This window comes from Carcharodon carcharias, chromosome 13 (genome assembly GCF_017639515.1).
Source record: "Carcharodon carcharias isolate sCarCar2 chromosome 13, sCarCar2.pri, whole genome shotgun sequence".
NCBI classification, from domain to species: domain Eukaryota; kingdom Metazoa; phylum Chordata; class Chondrichthyes; order Lamniformes; family Lamnidae; genus Carcharodon; species Carcharodon carcharias.
The window spans coordinates 15,868,181-15,893,139 of NC_054479.1; the positions used below are offsets into that span (position 1 = coordinate 15,868,181).

General features: G+C 43.4%; 1 protein-coding gene across 4 annotated transcripts in view; it reads right to left on the reverse strand.

Moving 5' to 3' along the window:
• Nucleotides 1-24,959, reverse strand: part of LOC121286299 (unconventional myosin-XVIIIb-like) — a 341,286-nt gene that overhangs the window by 13,611 nt on the left and 302,716 nt on the right. For 3 of the 4 annotated variants that reach the window (XM_041203361.1, XM_041203360.1, XM_041203359.1), the window contains exon 38: nt 8,482-8,618. In XM_041203361.1, coding sequence (XP_041059295.1) covers nt 8,482-8,618 — 137 coding nt within the window. Of the gene's footprint in view, nt 1-7,299; nt 7,342-8,481; nt 8,619-24,959 lie in introns of all 4 variants that reach the window. The other variant, XM_041203358.1, reaches the window with a different exon arrangement.

Consider the following 24,959-nt stretch of genomic DNA (forward strand, 5'->3'; position numbering starts at 1 on the left):
GATGTTTTTGTTGCCCGTCCAATGTTATGGTTGGCGGGCGGGTGAATCGGCCAGGCGGCCTTTGCATTTTTCAGGAAACCTCATCCGCGGGCGGGATGAGGCTTCCATTATTAAACTTAAAAAAACATAAAAAGGCAGGCACAGGATTTTCATCTTGCATACATTCAGGTAACTGAGTCTGATACATCGGCATTTTTACCAGATTTTAAAATCTGTTTTTAACCGCATTTAAATTCTTCAGTTCCCTGAGGCCGCTCTCAGCCTTCAGGGAGCTTTTATTCCACGCCCCCCCACCCCTGGTCGGAGGCTGATCATGGTCAGGAGTCCGTTCCCTGGATAGGCCTGCCAATCATGGGCGCTGGCAGAACTAAACATCCAGCCCTATATGTTTCAATAAGGTCACCTCTCATCCTTCTAAACTCCAATGGGTACAGACCCAACCTACTCAACACTTCCTCATAGGATAACCCCTTCATCCCAGGGACCAGTCAAGTGAAGCTTTCTGAATAGCTTCTAATGCAATTAAACCCTTTCTTAAGTAAGGATACCAAAACTATACCAAGCTGAATTGACTGTAAATTTCTCACAACTGACTCAGACAGCGCTGGCTGCAATTCCCTTAAATATGTGAAACGGGGCTTATTAAAACATGTGTGTGGGAGCCTGCCAATCCCCTTCCAAGGTTACCAATACAACACTCAAAGGAAACATATGTTCTTGGCAAGTCATTCCTAAAACAGAAAAGCATGGAAACCTTTCCTTAATGAAGCAACACAAACAAGTGCTGAATGTTGGAAGTACAGGTAAGGACTGTTGATACCTAGAAGGAGAAAGGATGGCTTAATGTGTCAGGCCGGAGTTGGTTGTCAGAACCTGGAAATGAACTGAACTGAGTGAAACCTGAAAGGGTAAAAGCAAAATACTACAGATGCTGTAAATCTTAACAGAAACGAAAATACCTGGAAAAACTCAGCAAGTCTGACAGCATCTGCGGAGAGGGATACAGTTAACTTTTTGAGTCCGTATGACTCTTCATCAGAGCTGAGGGAATATAGAAATGAGGTGAAATATAAGCTGGTAGAGGGGGGTGGAACGGGTAAAGCTGGATAGGGGGCCAGTGATAGGTGGAGACAAAAAAGAGATTGCCAAAGATGTCATAGACAAAAGGACAAAGGGGTGTTGACGGTGGTGATATTATCGAAGGAATGTGCTAATGGGGACATTAAGGGTAGCAAGCAGGACAAGCTAGTGGCAGATGGCCTTGTGGGGGTGAGGTGGGGGGAAGGGATCAGAATGGGCTAAAAGATGGAGATAAAACAGTAGATTGAAATAAATGTAAAAATAGGAAGGAAAAGAAAAATATATAATTTTTAAAATTATAAATTATTGGAAAAGGGGGGATCGGAAAGTGGGTGGGGATGGAGGAGAGAGTTCATGATCTGAAGTTGTTGAATTCAATATTAAGTCCGGAAGGCTGCAAAGTACTGTTCTTCCAGTTTGCATTGAGCTTCACTGGAACAGTGCAGCAGGCCAAGGACGGACATGTGGGTAGGAGAGCAGGGTGGAGTGTTGAAATAGCAAGCGACAGGGAGGTCTGGGTAATGCTTGCGGACAAACCGAAGGTGTTCCGCAAAGCGGTCACCCAGTCTGCGATTGGTCTCTCCAATGTAGAGGAGACCGCATTAGGAACAGCGAATGCAGTAGACTAAACTGAGGGAAGTGCAAGTGAAATGCTGCTGCACTTGAAAGGAGTGTTTGGGCCCTTGGACGGTGAGGAGAGGGGAAGTAAAGGGGCAGGTGTTGCACCTTCTGCAGTTGCATGGGAAAGTGCTGTGGGAGGGGGTTGAGGTGTAGGGGGTGATGGAGGAGTGGACCAGGGTGTCCCGGAGGGAACGATCCCTGCAGAAAGCCGCCAACGGAAGATGTGTTTGGTGGTGGTATCATGCTGGAGTTGGCGGAAATGGCGGAGGATGATCCTTTGAATGCCGAGGCTGGTGGGGTGAAAAGTGAGGACAAGGGGAACCCTATCATGGTTCTGTGAGGGAGAGCAAGGTGTGAGGACGGATGCGCGGGAGATGGGCCGGACACGGTCAAGGGCCCTGTCAACCACTGTGGGTGGAAAACCTCGGTTAAAGAAGAAGGAAGACATGTCAGAGGAACTGTTTTGGAAAGTGGCATCATCAAAACAGATGCGACGGAGGGGAAGGAACTGAGAGAATGGGATGGAGTCCTTACAGGAAGCGGGGTGTGAGGAGCTGTAGTCGAGGTAGCTGTGGGAGTTGGTAGGCTTGTAATGAATATTGGTGAAACATGAAAGGGGCCTGTTATCATCGTTGTGGGTCTTAGATATGGTAGATGTGGATCTAGATTTAGAGATAAGGCTGGAGGCTAGACTGTTGGTAAGCTTTACCTTTTAATGAGCATAAGGCTAACTTTGTACAATGTGGACTTTAGCATGAGGCTCTACATAGAACCATCTCTCTCTGTTATGTGATGTTATGTCACTGATGATGTAGACTGTATATCAACAAATTTAACATTAACACTTTACACTACAAGGGGGAGGAGGGAGAAACAGGTAAAGGTCAAGTGTACAAACATACGTACCAGGTTCATTGAATTCAACTGTGCAAGAGGCCATTCAGCCTTTCATGCCCATGCTGGCTCTCTGAAAGAGCACTTAGTGCCATACCCCTGAATTTTCATGACTTGTTTTCAAGAAATATTTGAATATTTATCTATTTCCTTTTAAAAGCTCCTGTGTCTTCAACCATAGCTCAGTTTGTAATATAAATTACTCCTGTGGAGAGCCAACATAGGCACAATGGGCTCAATGGCCTCCCCCCATGCTGTAACCATTCTGTAATGTAAAAGATCCCATGGCACTATTTCAAAAAAGAGGAGGGGAGTTATCACCAACGTCCAGACCAATATTTCTCTTCAATCGACATCACAAAAAGCAGGTTATCTGGTCATTATCACATTCCTGTTTGTTAGAAGTTGCTTTGCACAGGTTGGCTGCCGGGTTTCCAACATTACAACAGTGGCTAAACTTCAAATCGTACTTCATTGGCAGTAAGGCCTTTTGAGTTGCCCTGTGTTTGTGAAAACATGCTATAGAAATGCAAGTCTTTCTTTCTTTTTTATGCATTCTGCTCCCATACCCTGTTTCTACATTTAATGTTCCAACAAACCTAATGGCATAAAAAACAATTCCTAGCCTATTCCTTTTGGTGGAAGCTTTAAATCTATAACTTCTGGTCGCTGACAAGTGAAAATAATCTTCCCTGATTAGTCTGCTGTGTATTTCCAGCATTTTGCAATGTTTTTTCATGTTTGTATTATATCGTATTCTCAAAACCTCCCCTTTCCAACTTGATGATGTCCTACAATATAGACTGCAGCCTTCATGTAGGCCTCTTAGTAAAATGAGAGGCATATGTGCAAATCTAAAGAAAATAATTAGCATCCATTTACAACACAAAAACAAAAATACTACCTATCACTGGCCCTTTATCCAGCTCTATTTGTCCCACCCCCGTGATCGATTGGGGTCCTTCACGGCATTTTATGTCTGGTTCTCTTCAGAATCAGACCTGTATCAGGTCTATTGCTGAGTCATTCATGTATTATTGTGCTGTACCTCCTGCTCCTAATTTTGACAGTATCCAGCCTTACAGCTTTTATGGACAAGTTTATCCAATTAGTACTAATTACAATAGAGGGATCTTAAAATCAATTTTAGTTTACCAGAGCAAAACCAGAGCTAGAAGAGCAGGAGCAATTAAATAAGGTTTTTAAGAACTTGAGGGGAGAGCAATTGAGGAATGAGAAAATAGGTTTGATTACAAAGAAAAGGGAAAATTAAAGTTAATGATACAATAGCTAGATGGTCTCCTGTCCTGTTGCTCATAATCAGTTAGTGTTTTTATAAGGTTGGGTGTTACATCAGGGATATTGATTCATCAGCACTGTGGTGGTCCAGGGATCTGACAGCACTAGGAAGAAGCAATTTTAACTCTACCCAACCAGCCAAACCAGGCAGGTGGGCAATTAAAACACCCACAGGACTTACCGGGTGTGCTCCTGCTTTCTTCCCATAGGCTCCTTCCCCTCCCTCTCCCAGAATCATGAGAGGGTTCCACCCTCTAGACTCTGTATTCAAATAGCCTCCGCCATTTCCATCGGCTTCAGCACAATGATGCCATTATCAAACACATCTTCCCCTGCCCTCCCCTGTCGGCATTTCAAAGGGATTGTTCCCTCCACGACCCCATGGTCCCCTCCTCAGTCACCCCGGGATGCCCTCCAAATCCAATGGCACCTTTCTGTGCAAGTGCAGGAGATGAAGCACTCGTCCTTTTACCTCATCTCTCCTTGCCTCCCAATCAGGCCCCATTTGTGAGATTGGGTTGTTGAAACTGAAAAGCTTCACCCTGTCAGTGAAACTCGGCTGAACAAAGGATTAAAAAGGTGAAGATCATCTTGTCAGAATTTTCATTGCGACTCTTAAGAGTTTCATAAACACTTCAAATGACAGGATGCCCTTTCTGTGCCCTTCTTGCTAAAACAAGGCAGGTTTATGTCCAAACACTGATGTTTGAATTATTTGAAAGCAAATTCAGAATGCAATACCATTATCTCGGATGTAGTGAAGCCAATTGTCTGGAAAGTAAGGTTTGAAAATCACCAAAATCACTGGGCTGCTCAGCAGTTTTCTACTTTGGAACCACTTCTCTACTTAAAGGCTAAAAACAAAATACTGCGGATGCTGGAAATCTGAAACAAAAACAGAAAATGCTGGAAAACCTCAGCAGGTCTGACAGCATCTGCGGAGAGAGAGGTTTTGGAAAGAGTACAGAAAAGAGAATTATAAGAATGTTTCCAGGTATGAGGGTTTACAGTTATGTGAGATCTGGCTGGAGAAGTTGGGGTTGTTCCCCTTCAAGCAGATGAGGCCAAGAGGAGATTTGATAGAGGCGTTTAAAATCAATAAGCATTCAAAAAGTTTCCAATGGTTGAAAGGTCACTAACTGATGGGCACAGATCTAAAAGAACCAGAAGTAACATGAGGAAAAAATCTTGAACAGAATGAGTGATTAGGATTTGGAGTGCGCTACCTGATAAGATACAGATTCAATCATAGCTTTCAAAGGGAATTGAATAAACACTTCAAGGAGAAAGAAATTGCGGGGATGTGGGGAGAGAACCAGTGAATGGGGCTAAATGGATTGTTCCTCCACAGAGCCAGCAGAGACTGGATGGGCCAAATGGCCTGCTTCTCTGCTGTATGATTCTAAAGAGAGATGCTGAATTCCAGACCCAGGAGCAATCCACAACAAAAGGGATCACACGATCACATATTACCCTGAACCAATGCCAGGAGAAAGCAAAGCACAGAAACCCATACATTCACCATGACTGAACTCAGCAACTTGCAAGGAAAGAAGATACTGAACTGCAAACCCAGGCTGTGGCTCAACAAACTAGTTTGAATTCCCTTAAAGGGGATTCCTATGAATGAGATAAATATTTTGTCTGAAGGGCAAGGCAGAAACTTACAGCCATTTACTGAAATGCATGCAATCTCAATTTGAAAAATGAACACGCAGAATTAAAATATAAGATTACTGAACACCTTCTGCCAAATCACTATTGCAAAATTAAAATGAACTGAGTTGCGGGATCGCTGCACAAACAGATTAAACATCACTTAATTCAGGCAGGGGTAAAAGATTGAAGCAGAATTCACACAATCTTCCAATGTTCTTATGCATGAGCAGTTTAGAGACTTTTGTAAGATGTTTACAGAATGACTATTAAGAGCGTGTCTATTGATTAACAGTGCGACAGGAGCGATGGGCATGTATTCTTAAGCTCTGCACCAAACAGGCTGGTTAGAAGGATGTTGGTTAACCCTGAAGACATATCAATCATTAACATATACCCAGAACAATCAATCAATCAGGGAATAATGAACATCAAGGTGCACAAATATTGGGAGTTCAGTGTTACCATTTGTTCCACTTTAGATGAATTGAAGCATAACTTCAAACTAACAGTGGATAAAGCCTGCCATCTTTTGCTTTCATCGCAACCTTTCTCATCTGTTTTATCAATGCCTCTTATGGTCATCGTTTCTTTGATTTTTCTTCTCTTGTCTCTCCTAAGTTGCAAACCCACCACCTCACATGCAACTCATCCTCAGTGTGTAGAAATCAAGAGATGTCAGACCAACGCCTATTCTAGTTCACTTCTTGTAAGCTGATATAGTAATTTGCTGACATCTGTGAAACTTTGTTCTCCTTTATTTATTCATATCTGTAGTCTCATTTTTCCATCCTCTTACTCTAAAGGCTTAATATTAGATTCGGGCTAATTATAAAGCGCAGTACATCTTTACAAATCATTGATTGCATGCTGCCTTAGTCTGTGCATAATTATCTGATTCAGATTAATATTTATGCTCTGAAGACAATGGAACGTAAAATAATATCTCAGTTCAGCATTACTTGCACAATTGAGCGAAGCAGCATCCATCTTACTGGTTCAGATGACAAACACATGATTGAATGTCAATTATGGACTCCGCAGCACAACCCCTTAGCTCTCCCAGCCTTCTCTGTCTCTTACAGTTTATAAATTGTAAAATTCAAACTTAACATCAATTAACAGCTTCTCATCTAACCCATTATGTCTCATTTTTTTTAAACTCGGCCTGTACAATGGCACTTGACCGAACCAGATGATGAAAGTGTTTAAGAATATTGGGTTAAAGTTCCTCTATTTTCCTCTTTCTCACCTTTGGTCTCATTGTTATAGAGATCACCTGCAAGCAAAAAAGGAACTGGCTAAGCAAATTCTCACCCCCACCTCCCCCCCACCCTACCCCAACCCCAATGTTACTCCCTCTCCTCCCCTCCCCACCCCCACCTATTTGCAGCAACTGTCCAACATCAAACTGAGTTCAAGAAATTATATGTAAGAATGAAGCTTCTAACCTCCATTCTGCCCACTCCATGCAGTCATGTACTGATATTTCAATGTAATCGCCTGGCATGACACTTAGATGTGAAACTACTGTGCTAATTTTTAACCATGTATCCTCTTTAGTTCCATATCAACGACGGTCACTCCCACTGAGATGAAAACATTAGTTTAATATTAGATGAGGATTTCAGTTTAGGATTAGAATAGTTGGACATGCTGTTGGGGCTTACACTCTGAAGGAAATTTGTACAGTTTATTTTATGCTTCAAGCACAACAATCTTAACAGGCAACAGGCAGCTTGTTCTTACACATCTGTCCTTTCCAAATCTGCTCCCAAAGACTTTCTCGCACTAGGAGAGAACAGAATTTGTCAAAATTCACCTCCACATTGACCCTCCTCCAATACAAAAAAGAACTGCCTATTGATTTAATCTTTCATTACCATTCTCTTCAATCTCTATGCTTAGAGTCTCTCTGGGCAAGATTACACGATTATTGCCTTTACTGGGGAAGGTTGGCACAACGGGCAACAGTTAATGAAGGGGAAAAGAATCATAATTCAGTCATCCATTTTAGCTGCAACATTTACCAATGATCACAGGAGAGGAGAAAACCATTACGCTGCCTGAATTTAACTATGGATTCCAGGATTGAATTGCTGGTCAGGCTAAATTTAATCTTTCCAATGCATCCTCATGTTCTCTGTCATTTCAAATAAATGTAATTTACAACAAGCCAGAAATGCTGCACTCTCCAAGGTACTGAAATTTCAATGCAGCTATAATGCTAAAGAAACATTGTGATATTGTACGTTTTGTGCTGGGTTCCTGTTGTATTGGCTATTTTGAGGGTGAGATGGTGATGTAGTGGTAATGTCATTGGGCTGATAACGCAGAGGCTCAGGCTAATGCTCTGGGGACATGGGTTCAAACCCCACCATGACAGCTGGTGGAATTTGAATTCAATTAATAGATCTGGAATATAAAGCTAGTCTCAGTAATGGTGATTGTCGTAAAAATAACCAACTGGTTCATTAATGCCAATCAGGGAAGGAAATCTGCTGCCTTTACCTTGCTTGGGTGGCCTACATGTAACTCCAGGCCCACAGCAATGTGGTTGACTCTTAACTGCCGTCTGAAAGGGCCTAGCAAGCCCTCAATTTCAAGGGTAATTAGGGATGGGCAACAAATGTTGTCAGTGACTCCCACATCTCTGGGATGAATAAAGAGTGCTAATCTGGTAGTTAAGTACAGCTTGAATGTGGCCATTCTGGAACATAAACTTTCAGAATTTACAGGGATTTTTCTTAAAGTAGTTCCCATCATGACATTCCCAAAGACTTTGGCTTGTTTAACTGTCAGATGATTGAATCTGGGGGTTTTTTGGCTCCAGGAATTGAACTGCTTTCAGTAACTATTGGTCTGTATTTCTACCCAAGTTTGTAACCAAATACACTTTGTCGCTTTTTTGTTTTAGACTCAAGACATTACCTTTCAGCTTCATCATCACTTTCATCACTAGACTCCTCCTCCAAGACAGTCTGCAGGTCGGCAATCCGTTTTATTGACGTTTCGAGATCCGCTTGTAGGGTCTGTTTCATCGCCATCAGGCTCTCCACCTGAGATGCCTGCCAAGTTAAAAAAAATATCCACACACTGAACATTACTAAGGAATGGCGGTTAAATGAATGATGAGCTATTCTGCATTTTAAGGAAGAATTTTCATCCTTGATATCTTTTCCAAAATCTGTCTACTTTCTCTCATGACTGTGTAGTTCTACTAATACATCCTGAGAGTCAACTGCACGATGATACCTTGGCTGAGCTGTGCCAGAATTCCCTTCATTTAAGCTTTTAGATTTTAGTTTGGATACAATAATATGTTTGGTCTTTTCATCACCAATGGTGACTCAACACTGTCACATTTCCTGATGTAAATCCAGTTCTACAATTACAAATATTTACTAGTGCTATGCAGTGGATTTTGTCATGGCGTTAATGCTGAGTCACTAAAGTAATTTGAGCTGGCAAATGGGGTCAAGAGGCTGAGTAATGATGACACCTCTGTCATTGCATTTGTTACCACTCTGGAACTGTTGTGAGAGGTGGCTGAGTTGGTACTATTGATAGAGTTGATCAGCAGACACTTCTTAGGTGGGAACTTTTAGCTTATTTACAAGGGTACTTAGTAGCAACTACACATGTCCTTTCACTTCAAACTCTATCTCTAGACTACTAACTACAGAGGTAGCTTGCGCTACTCTCCTATTGGGTATTAAAGTCCTTAACAAGCATTATTCTTAAAGTATTTTACTCACTAAATAATGCCATAATTACCATAGGAACCAATAACTTGTTACCTCTTTAAAGACTAACGACAGGATTTTGAATTGTGTTATAGAGTTGATCTTTAGGCAACATTTCTAGGTGGAAACATTTAACTTTATTTACAAGACAGCAGCAGCAGCTACAGCTGTGCATCAAACTCCATAACTAAAGAAGAGCTCCCCTGTAGAGCTTCCCAATGCTGTTAACCCATTGGTTTACACAGATCATGTGATCTTACAACACAGGATTATTCTTAAAGCTACAGTCCTACGTTTCCCAAAACTATAATTACTACATTCCTCCCCTTTAAACTTTCCTGTACATTTTGTATTTACAAGCATATTTATTTCATGACACTACAATATTTACACAGGTCATGAAGTTACAAATTCAGCCTTTCAGGTGGTTTCCTGATCCACATGGAACGTTGCAGCTCCACAACTTCAGATTCTTTTGTAGCAAATACATTTTCTGGAACCACATTAACACCAGGTACCTCATTAGGCACTGGCAGTTCAGTGTCTTTGATTCTGACAGAGACATTGGGCATGTCTGTCCTTGGCTGAGCAACTTCAACAGGAACCACTGTTTCAGTAATGGTTACAGGTGGTGCATCATTTTCTTGGGGTATCTCTCTTTTTCTTAAATGATCCACATGCTTATGGGTGATCCGACCCTCTTTACAGCACTTTACAGGTAACCACCTCAGTCCTCCACTGAAATTCTTCACATATATTGCTTCTCCAACAGTAAATTGTTGCTCACGACTATGGAAATCATGAGTCGTTTTTTGGTTCCCTTGACTTTTCTCCACCTTCCCCATCAAATTGGGAACTATCAGGCTTAGTCTTGTCCGAAGACAGTGCCTCATCAGTAATTCTGCAGGTGTTGCTCCTGTCGTAGTGTGAGGGGTTGTTCTGTAGTGAAATAGAAAACAAGCAAGTTTGGTCTCCAACGATTCATCTGTTAACTTTTTCATTCCCACCTTAAAAGTTTGCACTGCTCTTTCCTCCAATCTGTTTGATGATGGATGGTACAGTGCAGTCTTCAGTGGTTGATACCATTGAGGCTGACAAAGCGTTGGAACCCCGCGCTTGTAAATGCAGTAACATTATCTGAGACGATTACCTCTGGCAACGTGTGGGTGGCGAAGCTCTGGTGTAGTTTTTCTATAGTAACGCTGGACATTGGTGACCATACCTCATAAATGTCTAACCACTTGGAATGAACATCTATAATCAGTAGAAACATGATCCCAAGGAAAGAACCGACATAGCCAATGTGCAATCGCATCCAGGGTCTAGCAGGCCATTCCCATGGGTGTAATGGGGCTGCCACCGGCAACTTTTGTAGCCGTTAACAGTGCACACAGTGTTTTACCACATTTTCAATATCGCCATCCATCCCAGCCACCACAGATAACTCCGCACTATCATCTTCATCCGGGAGATCCCTGGATGGACACTGTGTAGCTCAACTAAAAGTGGTTCACTTTCTTGTGCAAGAATTATTACATGTGCACCCCATTATAGAATACCATCTTTACTGCTTATCTCGTGCCTTCGGTTGACAAATGGCTTCAATTCAGAGACTGTTTCCTGGGACCAATCATGGACCAATCTTGGTCTCTCGCTCGATACAGGACTCGATCATGATTTGTCCAGTTTCTAATCTGCCTGGCAGGTTGGTGAGGAATCTAGAAAATTCATCACTAACACGAGTTCCTGTGGAACTGGGACATTTCCATCATTCTCTTGCAAAAGGAGGCAACTTAGGGCATCGGTATTTGCTATATGAATCCTTGGTCTATGTACAAAGGTGTACTCATATACTGCCAAAATTAGGCCCCATCTTTGTATTCTTGCAGGAGCTATGGGAGGTATAGCCTTTTCCTTGCTAAACAGATCCAAAAGTGGTTTGTAATCTAATACTATCGTGAAATGTCACCCGTGCACGTTTTGGTGGAATTTTTTTTACACCAAAAGTAATCAAAAGACCTTCGTTTTCGATCTGAGAACGTTCTTTTTCAGTTATAACCCTTTGTGGGTATTTATGGTTACGAATTCCCGAGAGGTGTTGTCCAGCTCCAGTTGCTGATGTGCGTGATTCATGTCAAGCTTTGTATACGTTGTCCCTCCTGCTAGTTTGGCATATAGGCCTTCAATCTTGGGAATATCAGTTTGGCTGCTCTGTTGGCCATTAGTTTATAGTCCCCACAGATCTGGACAGTCTGGTCTGGTTTAAGGACAGGGACTATGGGTGCCGCCCACTCTGAGAACTGAACCACTTGTATGACAACCAGCCTCTCTAGCCGGTTCAGCTCAGCATCAACCTTCTCTCTCAGGGTGTATGGCACTGGTCTTGCTTTCAAGAAGCGAGGATCCACGTAAAACTTAGCTGGTAGCCTTAGATTTTTCCAAGTTCATCCTTGAAGACGGTGTCATTTTTTTAGCAGCTCTGGCAGTCCACCTGCTCACAACTGGAAGATCTCAGACCAGTTTAATTTAATTTCCTTCAACCAATCACGCCCTAGAAGGTTTGGCTCTTCACCTTCTACCACTATCACTGGTAGCTGTGCCAATTGGTGTCGATAATGCTCTGGCGATACCTTTTATTTGGATTCCTTCACCTGTGTATGTTTTCATCTTTGCAGATTTTTGTTCCAAATTTAATTGTTGATCACCTTTATTTAAATAACTGAAAGTGTGTTCTCCTAATACAGTGGCATCCATGTCTACTTCCATTTTTAAGGGTTTACCATTCACTTGCACTGTAACAAATATTGGCTCTGTCTTCCCAGCTTTCTTGTTGGATAACGAATAAATGTCAGAACTGGTTGTTTCTGGGTCTTCTACACTCTTGACATCATTGGACTTCGATTGTTGTTTGGAAGCCTGTTTAAATCTCACTTTGCACTGTTACATTATGTAATCACTTCTGTGACAAAAATAATATTCTACATTTTTAAATTGCCGATCGCTAGAAGACAGATTGTTTCCACGTCGAATGAAATGATTTTTCCATTTGGTTGTTAAGTTGTCTCCTCTCATTTTTCGGTTAGCGGGGGCTGCTTCCTGCTTCACGGTGGAGTCCCGGCTTTTCACAACTATTTCGGCTGCCACCCAGCTAGGAGAACGCCACCATTTTGCACCCCTTGAATTGCTGGTGAGTCCCTTACAGCGCTTTCTATCGTCAGCGCTATTTCTAACGCTTTCTTAAAATCAAGAATCGTTTCAGCCACCAATTTCCGCTGAAGGTGTCTCCCTGTACCCCTCGGGGAGCATGCCGTGCCTCGGGGAGATCGAAGCACTCAGGCGAAAGAGCATTGTCCCCAACTCTCCCTCCTCCCCCTGCCCGCACAGGTAGCGCTCTACCGCTTGCGTCTTACACTGGGCGGGCCTTAATTGACCTGCCCGCGTAAAACGGTGGCACGGGGCCGATCGCGAGTGGCGGTCAGCACCACGACCACCCCCCCTCCTGCTCCCGCCAATCCCGCCAAGCCCTCCCACCAACCGAAAAATTCAGGCCCTACAGTTTAATTCGGAGCTTGACAGCCGCCCGTGCCCCAGATTCGATCGCTAGAGGACTGATTGGTTCCTCCTCAAATACAGTTATTTTTCGGTTAGCGGGGGCTGTTTCCCGCTTCACAGCGGAGGCAGAGTCCCGGTTTCTCGCGCCCCTTTCAGCCGCCCGTTCCCGCTCGGCTAAGAGGACGATCTCTGAGCGTGTCATTCAGGGCTTCACCGAAATGACAATATTCCGATAGGTGTTTTAATTTCACCACCTGGGTAGCAATTGTCTCCCCCGGGGCTCTATCTTGTGAAATGAACCTGAACCTCTGCATTGTGACTGAGGGCTTGGGTTGAAAATGTCCCCTTAACAAAGTCTCCTAACTCGCTGAAAGTCTTCGAATCTGAGGGCCGAGAAGCTTCGAATTAAACCGCAGGGCCTGAATTTTTCAGGCAGCGGCTGGGCTTGGCGGGAGCGGGCAGGGGTGGTGGCGGAGCTGACCGCTGCCCGCGATCGACTCTGTGCGGCCATTTTACGCAGGCGGGCGAATTAAGGCCCACTCTGCGTAAGATGCGAGCGGCAGCGCTACCTGTGCAGGCCGTGGGAGGAGGGAGAGACGGGGACAATGCTCTTCCGCATGATCGCTTCAATCTCCCTGAGGCACAGAGCTGCCAACGCACCCCCAACCTCATCGCGCGTTATTTTATGTGCCGGCGTATCGGGCCCACCCCCGCACTCCGACTGAAAAATTCAGGCCTAGGTCCCGCTCCCACAAATACTCAGCAGTATCGCTCTCCTCTTTTCCTCTTCCGTGATTTCATTTGCTTGATAAAAGAACACAAGACGTTCTATATATTTAGGCCAATTGTCTGTGGCTGGCTCAAAGGGATGAATTCTGCCAAACTGTGGCATTTTGGATGAGTATATCTTCTTTTTAACAAACTTAGATACAATTTCTGGGCAAGGTACAACACCGAATCTGATTTATCCTCGTCACCAGTTTGTTTTAGAGTTGATCCTCAGACAACTTTTCTTAGTGGAAAGATTTAACTTTATTTACAAGACAGCAACAGCAACTACACTCTCCATAATGCGCTGTTAGCCCATTGGTTTACACAGATCATGTGATCTTACAACACAGGATTATTTTTAAAGCCACAGTCCCACATTTCCCAAAACTATAATTACTACAAATTGGGACTCCAACGTCGGGCTCAAATGAATGTCACAGACCCGCATTGTGTGAGGAAAAGTCACCAGGCAGTGATTTTTCCCAGAATGACTGGGCTCGTTGTCCAATTAAGAACGGTGACTGAACTTTCGAAGCGAGAGGGTCAATCCAAAACCCTCCAGCTCAACCAAGGTGCTATCATAATATCGGAAGAAGCAGTAATCTGTCTTTTCAGGTAGGAGGAGGGCGTCTGAATCCTGAGGTGTCCTCTCTCCAGCTTTTTAAATTTTTAAAGTAAAAATAGAATCAGCACTGGGGGAGCCTCTATTGGCCTTAGCTGTGGCCAGGCAGGTGTGGAGTCTTCAAGGCCTACCTGGCGGGCTAGTCCCACAGTTTGGCAACAGGAGGCCACATACAGGCAGTTGGCCTAATACCTGACACCTCCAGGGCCCAGGGGCCGACTGGGAGAATTTTCCAGTCAACCTCCGACAAAAGGCTTTGACAGGTCTTTAATTCCATTTAATTGGTTACCCATCACTTGCGGGCAAATTGCCCTGCCTCCAGGAAACTGACCCCGGGGTGTGGGATGGTGCCAGCAAACATGTAAGCTGGCCTGCAGTGCAATTTTTGGCCCCACTGAGGGAGAAAAATTCTGCCCTAAATCTTTCTTTACATTGTGGTGGACATTTTTTGTCTTTGTTATAAGAAGGAAAGGAGAGTTTTGCTATTTGCAGGCGAGCTCATTCTGACTGTGGGTGCAATCGGAGCAGTTACCCAGCGAACAATTCTCAATTTTCCTGTTCATTGACTTTGATGCAATGGAATGTTAAGGGAGACATATAACAGGCAGTTGCTCCAACATTGGCCATCTTACAGTGTCATTCAACATCCAAATAATTTCTGCTTTCTCCCTGAAGCAAACCCAGGTCAAAGAGTATGATGCACAGGTGCAGAGCAAGGCTTTTTTTCTGCACTGCCCTGCAATATGGTTTATTCACAGCCTTCAATCCATTTCCCTGTCCCCTAATGTAATTATTCTTTGTTTCCCACACCGAGCTTCCTCTCCCTGAGTGAGATCGGTAACTATTGCAGTGGAGGCTGCCCAAAGAACACATTTTATGTAAGGCCCATGAAGCAGAAGCATACAGAATCTTTCAGTTTATCTTTTTGAAACTGGGTTCTAATATGTGTCCTGGAGTTAAAAAAGGCAGGAGAGCTGGCATCCAATTACCAAATTGTACACCAAATCCCACACATTGGCCAAGAAACCTCAAAACAATGCTGATCAATTTTGGCAGTTCAAATAAAATGACTCCTACTTGACCCTTTGGAGGCGTTCACACATACTAGACCTGTAAAATATAAAATGATGCTGGTATTGGGAGCAGCTGTGATAAGTTTGGTCTGTTCAAGGCTCAGTATAATGCATTTCTATTAAGCCTTAATAATGTTTAATCAACTCCCTTTGTGTCAGTGGTATTTGCAGTTTGAAAATGAATTTAAGCTTGACTCATTGGTAACAATATGTAAGTTTATAATTAGCTCTGTGAGACATCTAATAATGGGCTGGTTCTCTATAATTGTTGGCCTTTGTAATAAGATAGAGTGTGGAATGATGCTTGAATATTGATCCTTGTCTTCTTTACGAATCACTGGTTAAGGCTTAGCTGGAGCATTGTGTCTAATTGTAGGCTGAGTTTAGGAAAGGTATCTTAAGAAAATGATACAGGGATGAGGGACTTCAGTTACGTGGTGAAACTAGCAAAGCTGGAATTGTTCTCCTTACAGCAATGAAGGTTTAGGAGAGATTTAATAGAGGCCGTCATAGACCAATGAGGAGAAAATGATTGCACTACCAGAAGACACAGATTTAAGGTAACTGGTAAAAGAGCCAGAGATGTGATGAGGAGAATTTGTTTTTAACACAGTGAGGTTCTATGATTTGGATTATGCTGCCTGAAAGGGTGGTGGAAGAATATTCAATAGTAATTTTCAAAAGGGAATCGGATAAATACTTGAAGGGGGTAAAAGTGCAGGGCAAGGGGGAAAGGTCAGTGGAGTGGGAATATTTGGATAGTTCTGTCAAAGAGCTGGCACAGGTACAATGGGCCAAATGGCCTCCTTCTGAGGTATATGAACCTATGATTTATAGACTAGATGAAGAAAAGAATTACAATTGAAAGCCACATTTTATTTGGCTATTTTTATAAGTACAAATCTCTTGGAAGGGCAAATAAACCCTAATAGTGAGGACATCCAATGCAGGGAGGTGCAAAACAAGAGGCCATTAATATAGTCAAGTATTCAAATAGAGAATTCAGAGAGTGGTTAGAATGTGGAACTCACTACCAGAGGGAGTAGTTGAGGTGAGTAGTATAGGTGCATTTACGAGGAAGCTAGATAAACACATCAGCGAGAAGGGAATAGAGGGTTATCCAAATAAAGTTTGATGAGGGAGGATGGGAGGAGGCTCAAATGGAGCACCAGCATGGACTGAATGGGCTGAAAGGCCTGTTCTGTGCTGTAGATTCTAGGTGATCCTTTATAGGTAAACATCAGGGGAACTGATTCGTACATGACAGCTTGAGGAAGCAGGATAAGTGAAAAAGATGGAGGTGTGTTGTTGCCATTTTCCTCCTTAAGAGAATCAGGTGAACAATAAAGGAATGCAGAGAGGAGTTCTTCTAAAGTGAAAGCATACATAAAAAAACGAAGTGAAGCAGAAAATCTGTCAGCCAGTTTGAGAATGAGATAAGCAGCAGTCTAGTTATGTGAGAGAGCACAGTCAAAGCTGGAGTGCTGAGATTAATGACTACATCCAGTGATGTTTGAATAGGAGAGCTGAACTAACATTCATAGATACGACCCTTAACCTGAGATGTCTACGTTTTGCAAGTTGTATATAAGTTTCCTCAGACAATGACACTTCACAACAACTCAAAGTCTCATTGTCTGAATAATAGTGTTCAAAAAAAAGGTCAACCCCTTTCCAGGTGGCTTGGATAGTAAATACACTACCTCAGCAATGCTATGAGATGTTTCCACTTACAGGTGAAGCTAGGAGCTATAAATATAAAATGGTAACTAATACATCGAATAGGGAATTCAGGAGAAACCTCTTTACCCAAAGATTGGTTAGAATGTGGGACTCACAACCACTAGGTGTGGTTGAGATGAATAGCAAAGTTGCATTGAAATAGCAGCTGGATAAAACATGGGTGGGAAAGGATTAGAAGGAGCTGATATGGTTAGATAAAGAGGGGTGAGCATAAATACTGACATGAATCTAATGGGCTGAATGGCCCGTTTTTATGCTTTAGATTAGTTCCAACAAACGTTGCCGGCATCATTTGTAAATCTTGAGTTTAGAATCACAAAGTAACTCAACGTGACCCCTTAAAAAAACCTTCAGGTGTTTGACTGCATGTTGAATTTATCCTGGGTATGTAGCCACTGGACCCCAGCCTCTTGTCTATATTAACAATAAATTCACACTGGTAACACTGTGAAACTGCCTCTGTAATAGTGAATGGATGAAATGAATCCACTTCTGTTAAATAAGGAATATGTCAGGGGATGGGGGTTGGCGTGTGGGATTTGGAGGTAAGTTGAAGTCTAGTTTGAAATTTAAAATTGTTTGGGTGTTTTTCCTTACTTCCCACCAACCCACAATCCTCCTGTCCTTGGAGTCAAACCCTTCCCCTCACACCCCTCTCCACCCAAATTGTGTTTGAATTACACTTGACGAGTTTGCCATCTCAGTGAGTAGTAGGCTCTAGGCAATGATAATGATCACAGCCCTGTCAGAAACAGAAAACCAGACACACACTATTTGAAAACTACACCTGCGCTTTCGCACTTCCCCATGTAAACACTAACTAATGATTCATTGTCTTAGTTGACAAACTTGTATCTCAAAGAGTAATGAAGGAGACACAGTGGGAGGGAGTGCTGCAGGAGCGTAGGAAAATCACCAACTTCACAGCCTTCCACTATTCTGAGCAGCTCTGAAAATCTCTCCAAGTAATGTATTAATAACAGTGTAACATCTGAAAAATAAATAGGCACTCACACAGGGATCAGCTTTTCCAATATGAATAGCGAGGAGATGTGAATTATGACAGTGAGTAATGGCAGTTTACTCTCAACTATAAAAGAATCCTGTATATTTGTTACAGCTATACCCCCAGGCACAGTCCTACTTTCAATGTTAGTGCTGTAATATAAACCAGGTAGTGATAATGCCGCAGCACAATATGAGGACAGCAGAGATGAACAGAAATGCCTACCTCCACTAGAGCTAATTGCAAGTTCTTCCAGCAATGGGCAGACTGACATCTTACTTCACCTCTAGGCTCAAATTGTGATTGTGGCCATCCAAGTCAGACCATCACCCACATCCTGAACTCCTGCCCTGAGAGATCCATTCCTGGTGGCATCAGAACTATTCATTCTGCGTCAGCTGGAGCCGTTGAGTGAATTGTTAACCTCGATATTGAACTGTAACTGCTTCCCCAGCCATACAAATAATGGCCCAGAACTTCCAATCTCCGGATGGTCATACCCCGGAAACTGCGCTGGGGACCCCTGAGAAATCCTGACGCACTGACAATGTGTGATTGGCTGGGGAAGTTTGGACTTCCGATGGGTAATTCCCCTGCATCTGGAACCCTCTAAAACTCTGAGTTAAAGTCAGAAACTTTAGATGGTTCCAACTCTCTTATCTGAATATTTACCCAGGACAGGTTAGAAGCATTAAAACCAGTTCTAACTCCTGGGTAGCTATACCACTAACCTCCCGACTCCCCACAGGACCCCCCTGGCTATACCTCAATTGTACCCTGACCCCCAACTATCCCCCCTGACTCCCTGACCCACCCCACTCCCTTACCCACCCGCCTGCCACCCTATCCCCTCAAACACCTGGCACTCTACTTCCTCACCTACCCACCTGCACCCTACCCCCTCACCCATTCACCTGCCACCCTACCCCCTCACCCACTCACCTGCCACCCTACTCCCTCACCTACTGACCTTACACACTTAGCATCTCTCCAAATCTTAACAAAGTGGTTTTGAGGCCTTTAAATTCACCAGAATATAGCAGCTGGTGCCATAAAAAGTTGTGGCTCGGCTTCCCCTAATGATGCTGCACCATGAAAGACAGGCCTTTCTGAAGAGGCCCAGTTCAGAAGTCCGAGTGAGAAATGTGAAGCGCCGGTGCAAGGTAAGAAAATGGGAACAGAGTGACAATCCAACAGTGATAGCCATTCCTCAGGAGATTCAACCAAATATAATACCTGTAGGCCAGCAGTGCAGATTTTACATTAATGGACTGCATCAACCTCTCACCCAAAACCTGGGAAAGTCTCCAACCAGTCAGGACCGGTTTCTACTGTACAGAATCCGCCGCTGGTACCGGGCAGAGTCGGTGATCATGAGAAACTATGAACACGTGAGGTTTGGGCATGTGAAGCTCTGAAGCTGGGGAACTTCTGTCCAGGTCAGTGGGGTAATGGCGGCAGTGAAAGTCAAGCAAACCTGCATGTGTGCATCAGTTCGCCCTCCCCCATGATAAACATCCTTCACCCACAGAAGGAATTTGTTTAGATAAGGGGCAGTGTAATGCTCAGTATCCTCTTTTTACATCACTACTGAAGAAATACTATTGGAAAAATGTTGTTGATGGCATTTGACTCCTTCAAGAGGTACAGCTCCACAAGCACCAATCAGCTTCAAATACTACCTCCCCACAAACCTCCTTTTCTGCTATGTCAGCGAGACGAGAAAGTGGGTGTTACAGGTTATCCCAATACTGTTCTGACTGACATTTATACACGCACGCACACTGCAGAAATGATTCACAGACATGGTTCCGGGGATCAGAAACTTCAGTTACGTAGGTAGACTGGAAAAGCTGGGCTGTTCTCTTTGGAAAAGAGAAGGCAATGATTCACCAGCCAATTGGAGAAAGAGGAAGTTGTTGATTTCATTCCCTTGGCTGTGTTTAAGTTAGAAAGAGATTTGAAAGAGGTGTTCGAAATCACAAAGGATCTGGATAGATTAAAAGAGAGAGAAAAACTGTTCCCATTGGTGGAAAGATTATAAACCAGAGGATGTTGATTGGGTGATTGTCAAAAGATGCCATGGTGACATGAGGTAAAATTTAATTAGGCTACTAGTTGTTAGGATTTGGAATGTTCTGAGACTGCGGTGGAAGTAGATTCAATCAAGGTCTCCAAAGGAAGGTTTGTATCATTGTCTGAAGAGGAAAGATTTGCAGAGCTAATTGGGAATGGCTCTAGGTGCATTGCTCTAATGCTCTTGCAGAGAGCTGGCACAGTTACAATGGGCCGAATGGCCTCCTCCTGTGCTGTAACCATTCTATGATTCTATAACACAGGCACACACAAAACACATATGAAGAAACCAAGAACAACTAACTCAGCACAGGCAAGTTTTCAAATGTCACTCAATCATTTTTCTACCAACTTTATTAGACGCTGAAATAAGTCAAACATCAATAAAAATTCACTGCAAAATACAAGAGATCACAGCAACTTTGTTATGTTTCAGTGCCTCGCTGTAAATAGGAATACTGAGGCCTTTCAGCAGTCTACTTTTTTTTAGTTAAAAAAAGATTATCTGCTTTCTGCAATGATTCACCAGCCAATTGGAGAAAGAGGAAGTTGTTGATTTCATTCCCTTGGCTGTGTTTAAGTTAGAAAGTAGCACTATATAGTACATTTTGATTAGAGAAGCACTTTAAACAGTTATTAGTTAACTTGACACCACCATAAAAAATGATTAACAATATAGTTTATAACTGTTTTTACTTCATTTAGTGCCAATTATTCAATTATAACATGCACTCAGTATTCAGAATCATGTACATCACCATGACAACTACTTAGGGCTTTAGTCTTCAAATCAATGTGCAATACCGCTCAATTCCTGAATACTGACTTACTAAGAAATATTTAACTTGTACCAACATAATCCAACTGGGCCATCATATCCTATGTGCATCCCTTTTCAGTGACAAGCACCTAAAGCTATTTTTTTATCATCAGTTCCACAGGGATGTCAGTCCATAATCCATGGGAACCTAAATGCTTAGCAGAGAAAGAGGTCACATGGCCCATTATTACTAGGTCTTTACTGGAGCACACCCCAATTAATCCTGCTGCTTGTGATACTCCTGATAGCTCGTCAATGAAGGAAGAAACCAGAGCTAATCTTTACTTGGTATAGATTTATTCACAGAGTGAATCGTTACGGTATATATCTCCAGAACTTGTGTCAGTAAATGTCTCTTTACTTACTAAAGTAACCATCCAATCAATGCCCTCCAACTGCATGTATTTAAATTCAGTTGATACAATTAACACTGCCTTGCTCTCACTGACTAGCCAAGCATCTTCCCTGCTTCAACTATTTCACCATCTTTCCCAATGCTATCCCCTACCATTCTCTGTGGTAAAACATTCTATGCTCCACCAGCCTTGAAAATGAAGACATTTCTCCTATCTTCCCTCTTCATAATCCATCTACTCATCACTGATTCATCCACCAGAAGAAACGACAACCTAATCATTTATATCAAAACTCTTCGTTATTTTAGAACCCTCTATTCAACACTCTTTAACCCTTCTCTGCTCCAGTGGAAATTGTCTCTGTATCTCAAATCCCTCCTCAGGATTATAATTTCCCATCCCCACTGTCATCGTGATAAATCAGTGTTGCATGGTTTCTATAAAGGGTGCCTGAAACTACACACAGAATTCTAACTGTGGCCTAACCAATGCCCTGGACACATTTATTAGTTCTTCAGTCTTGTGCTGTGAGCTTCTATTTTAAAAACCCACAATTCCTCAGGTCTTTCATTGTTTTTTCTCCCCACACTTTCATTTATCTTAAGTGGCTGTGAGGTCCCTTGTGATAGGCTCATCATTAGACTTATTATTCATTCCCAGGATGTGGGCATCGCTGGCAAGGCCAACATTTATTGCCCATCCCTAATTGCTTTTGAGAAGGTGATGGTGAGCCTCCTTCTGGAACCTCAGCATTCCATGTGGTGTAGGTACACCCACAGTGCTATTAGGTAAGCAGTTCCAGGATTTTGACCCAGCGAGAGTGAAGGAACAGCGATATATTTCCAAGTCAGGTTGGTGTGTAGGTTCGAGGGGGCCTTGCAGGTGGTGGTGTTCCCATATATCTGCTGCCCTTGTTGTTCTAGGTGGTAGAGGTCGCAGGTTTGGTAGATGCTGTCGAAAGAGCCTCGATGAGTTGCTGCAGTGCGTCATGTAGATGGTACACACTGCTGCTACTGTGGGAAGGTGGTGGAGGGAGTGAATGTGTGTGGATGGGGTGCCAATCAAATGGGCTGCTTTGTCCTGGATGGTGTCGAGCTTCTTGAGTGTTGTTGGAGTTGTGCTCATCCAGGCAAGTGGGGAATATTCCATCACACTCCTGATGTGTGACTTGTAGAAGGTGGACAGGCTTTGGGGAGTCAGGAGGTGAGTTACTTGCTGCAGGATTCCCAGCCTCTGACCTGCTCTTGTAGCCACAATATTTGTGTGCCTAGTCCAGTTCAATTTCTGATCAATCGTAACCCCCAGGATATTGATAGTGGGGGATTCAGCAATGGTAATGCTATTGAATGTTAAATTGAGGTGTTTGGATCTCTTGTTGGAGAAAGTTATTGCCTGGCACTTGAGTGTGTTACTTGCCACTTATCAGCCCAAGCCTGAATGTTGTCCAGGTCTTGCTGCATATGGGCACGGATTATTTCAGTATCTGAGGAGTCGCGAATGGTGCTGAACATTATGCAATCATCAGCGAACATCCTCACTTCTGTTCTTATGATGGAAGGAAGGTCATTGATGAAACAGCTGAAGATGGTTGGGCCTAGGACACTACCTGAGGAACTCCTGTTGTGATGTTCTGGGACTGAGATGATTGACCTCCAACAACCACAGCCATGTTTCTTTGTTCTAGGTATGATCCCAACCAGTGGAGAGTTTTCCCCTTTATTCCCATTGACTCCAGTTTTGCTAGGGCACCTTGATGCCACACTCGGTCGAATGAGCCTTGATGTCAAGGGCAGTCACTCTCACCTCATATCTTTCGTTCAGCTCTTTTGTCCATGTGTGAACCAAGACTGTAATGAGGTCAGAAGCTGAGTGGCCCTGGCAGAACCCAAACTGACTGCCAGTGAGCAGGTTATTGCAGAGTAAGTGCTACTTGATAGCATTGTCAACGACACCTTCCATCACTTTGCTGATGAACAAGAGTAAACTGATGGAGCAGAGATTGACTGGGTTGGAAAAGTCTTTTTGAAGTTAAAATAGTTCTTTGGCTCAAGGAGTTCAACAAATACCACCACATCACTAAGGGCATGAAAAACATTCAGTCAGCCAGCATTCAAGTGGTAGGGATCAGCTGAAACCATCGAGGAACATATACACTGCTCAGGTGGCTATGAAAGATCCCATTACACTATTTCAAATAAGAGCAGGTGCTTTATCCCTGGTGTCCCGGCCAACACTTAACTGTCGACCAACATCACTCAAACCAAGTTAGCTGGTCATTATCACAATATTGTTTGTGGGACCTTTGCTGTGCTTAAATAGTCCACATTACAACAGCAAACTTCAGCTGAATTAGCTTTAAAACACTTTGGGATGTCCTGCGATCATGAGATGCGCTGTATAAATGCAAACACTTTTTATAGAGTCACCCTGCGGCTAAGCTCCCGCCTACGTACGATGCCCTTCACTCAAAATGTTCTTGGCTCCATTTTTAGTTACAAGCTCCAAATAGCTCAATCACTGCCGCAACTCTCTTCAATGTTTCCAAACATGCTAATTATTCCATCACAAGGCATGGCTGGTGAAAGGTTGCTGTTGCCAACACCTTAGCAACTGTTACTTCAAAAACCAAATCCAAATGCGATGGATAAGGCCATGGAGTGGTCTCATCCCAGTTCCACACTGGCACCCAAATGCACCTTACCGCTATTTAGCCAAAGATAATTACGTTGAAGATGAATATTAAATAGATCCCAGCCAGATGGTGAAGTATGAAACTAGACACAGATCCTTTTCCTGTCGGAGGGTTTATTCACAGAATGCAGCATTACGTATCCATGACAAACACGGCTGCAGGAAGTGTAAGCAGCAAGGGGAATTCAGGATCAGAATTATTGACCTGAAAGCCAAGCTGCAGACACTGCACAACATAAGGGAGGGGAAAAATACCTGTACACTTTGTTCCAGAAGACAATCACACCTCTTAGAATAGGATCGTCTGTTTGAGTCAGCAGTGAGGGACAGGAAGATGGGGCCAGGAATGAGGCAGGTAATGGGACCGAGCAGACAGTAGTGGAGGAGCCTCAGACTTTGCAATCATCAAACAGGTTTGAGGTGCTCACAAACTGTGTGGACGAAAGTCATGCCTACAAGGTGGATGAGCAGGCTGGCCTTAGCGCCATGGTACAGGAAGCTGTTCAAGTGGGGGGAGCAAACAGTAATGTAGTGGTAATAGTATAGGTAGACAGTATAGTGAGGGGGATTGACATGTTCTCTGCAGCAAAAAGCAAGAGTCCAGGTGGCTTGTGTTACCTGCTTGGTTCCAGAGTTTAGGATATCTGCTCAGGGCTGGAGAGGAACTTACAGCAGGAAGGGGAGGAACCAGTTGTCGTCGTCTACGTAGGTACCAATGACATAGGCAGGACAAGGAAGGAGGTTCTGCAGAGTCAGTATGAGGAGCTAGGTACCAAATTGAGAAGCAGAACCTCAAAGGTAATAATCTCTGGATTATTACCAGATCCACATGCAAATTGGTATAGGGCAAATAAGATTAGAGGGATGAACGTGTGGCTCAAAGACGGGTGTGGGAGAAGTGGGTTCCAGTTTGTGGGGCACTGGCACAAGTACCGGAGAAAGTGGGGGCTGTA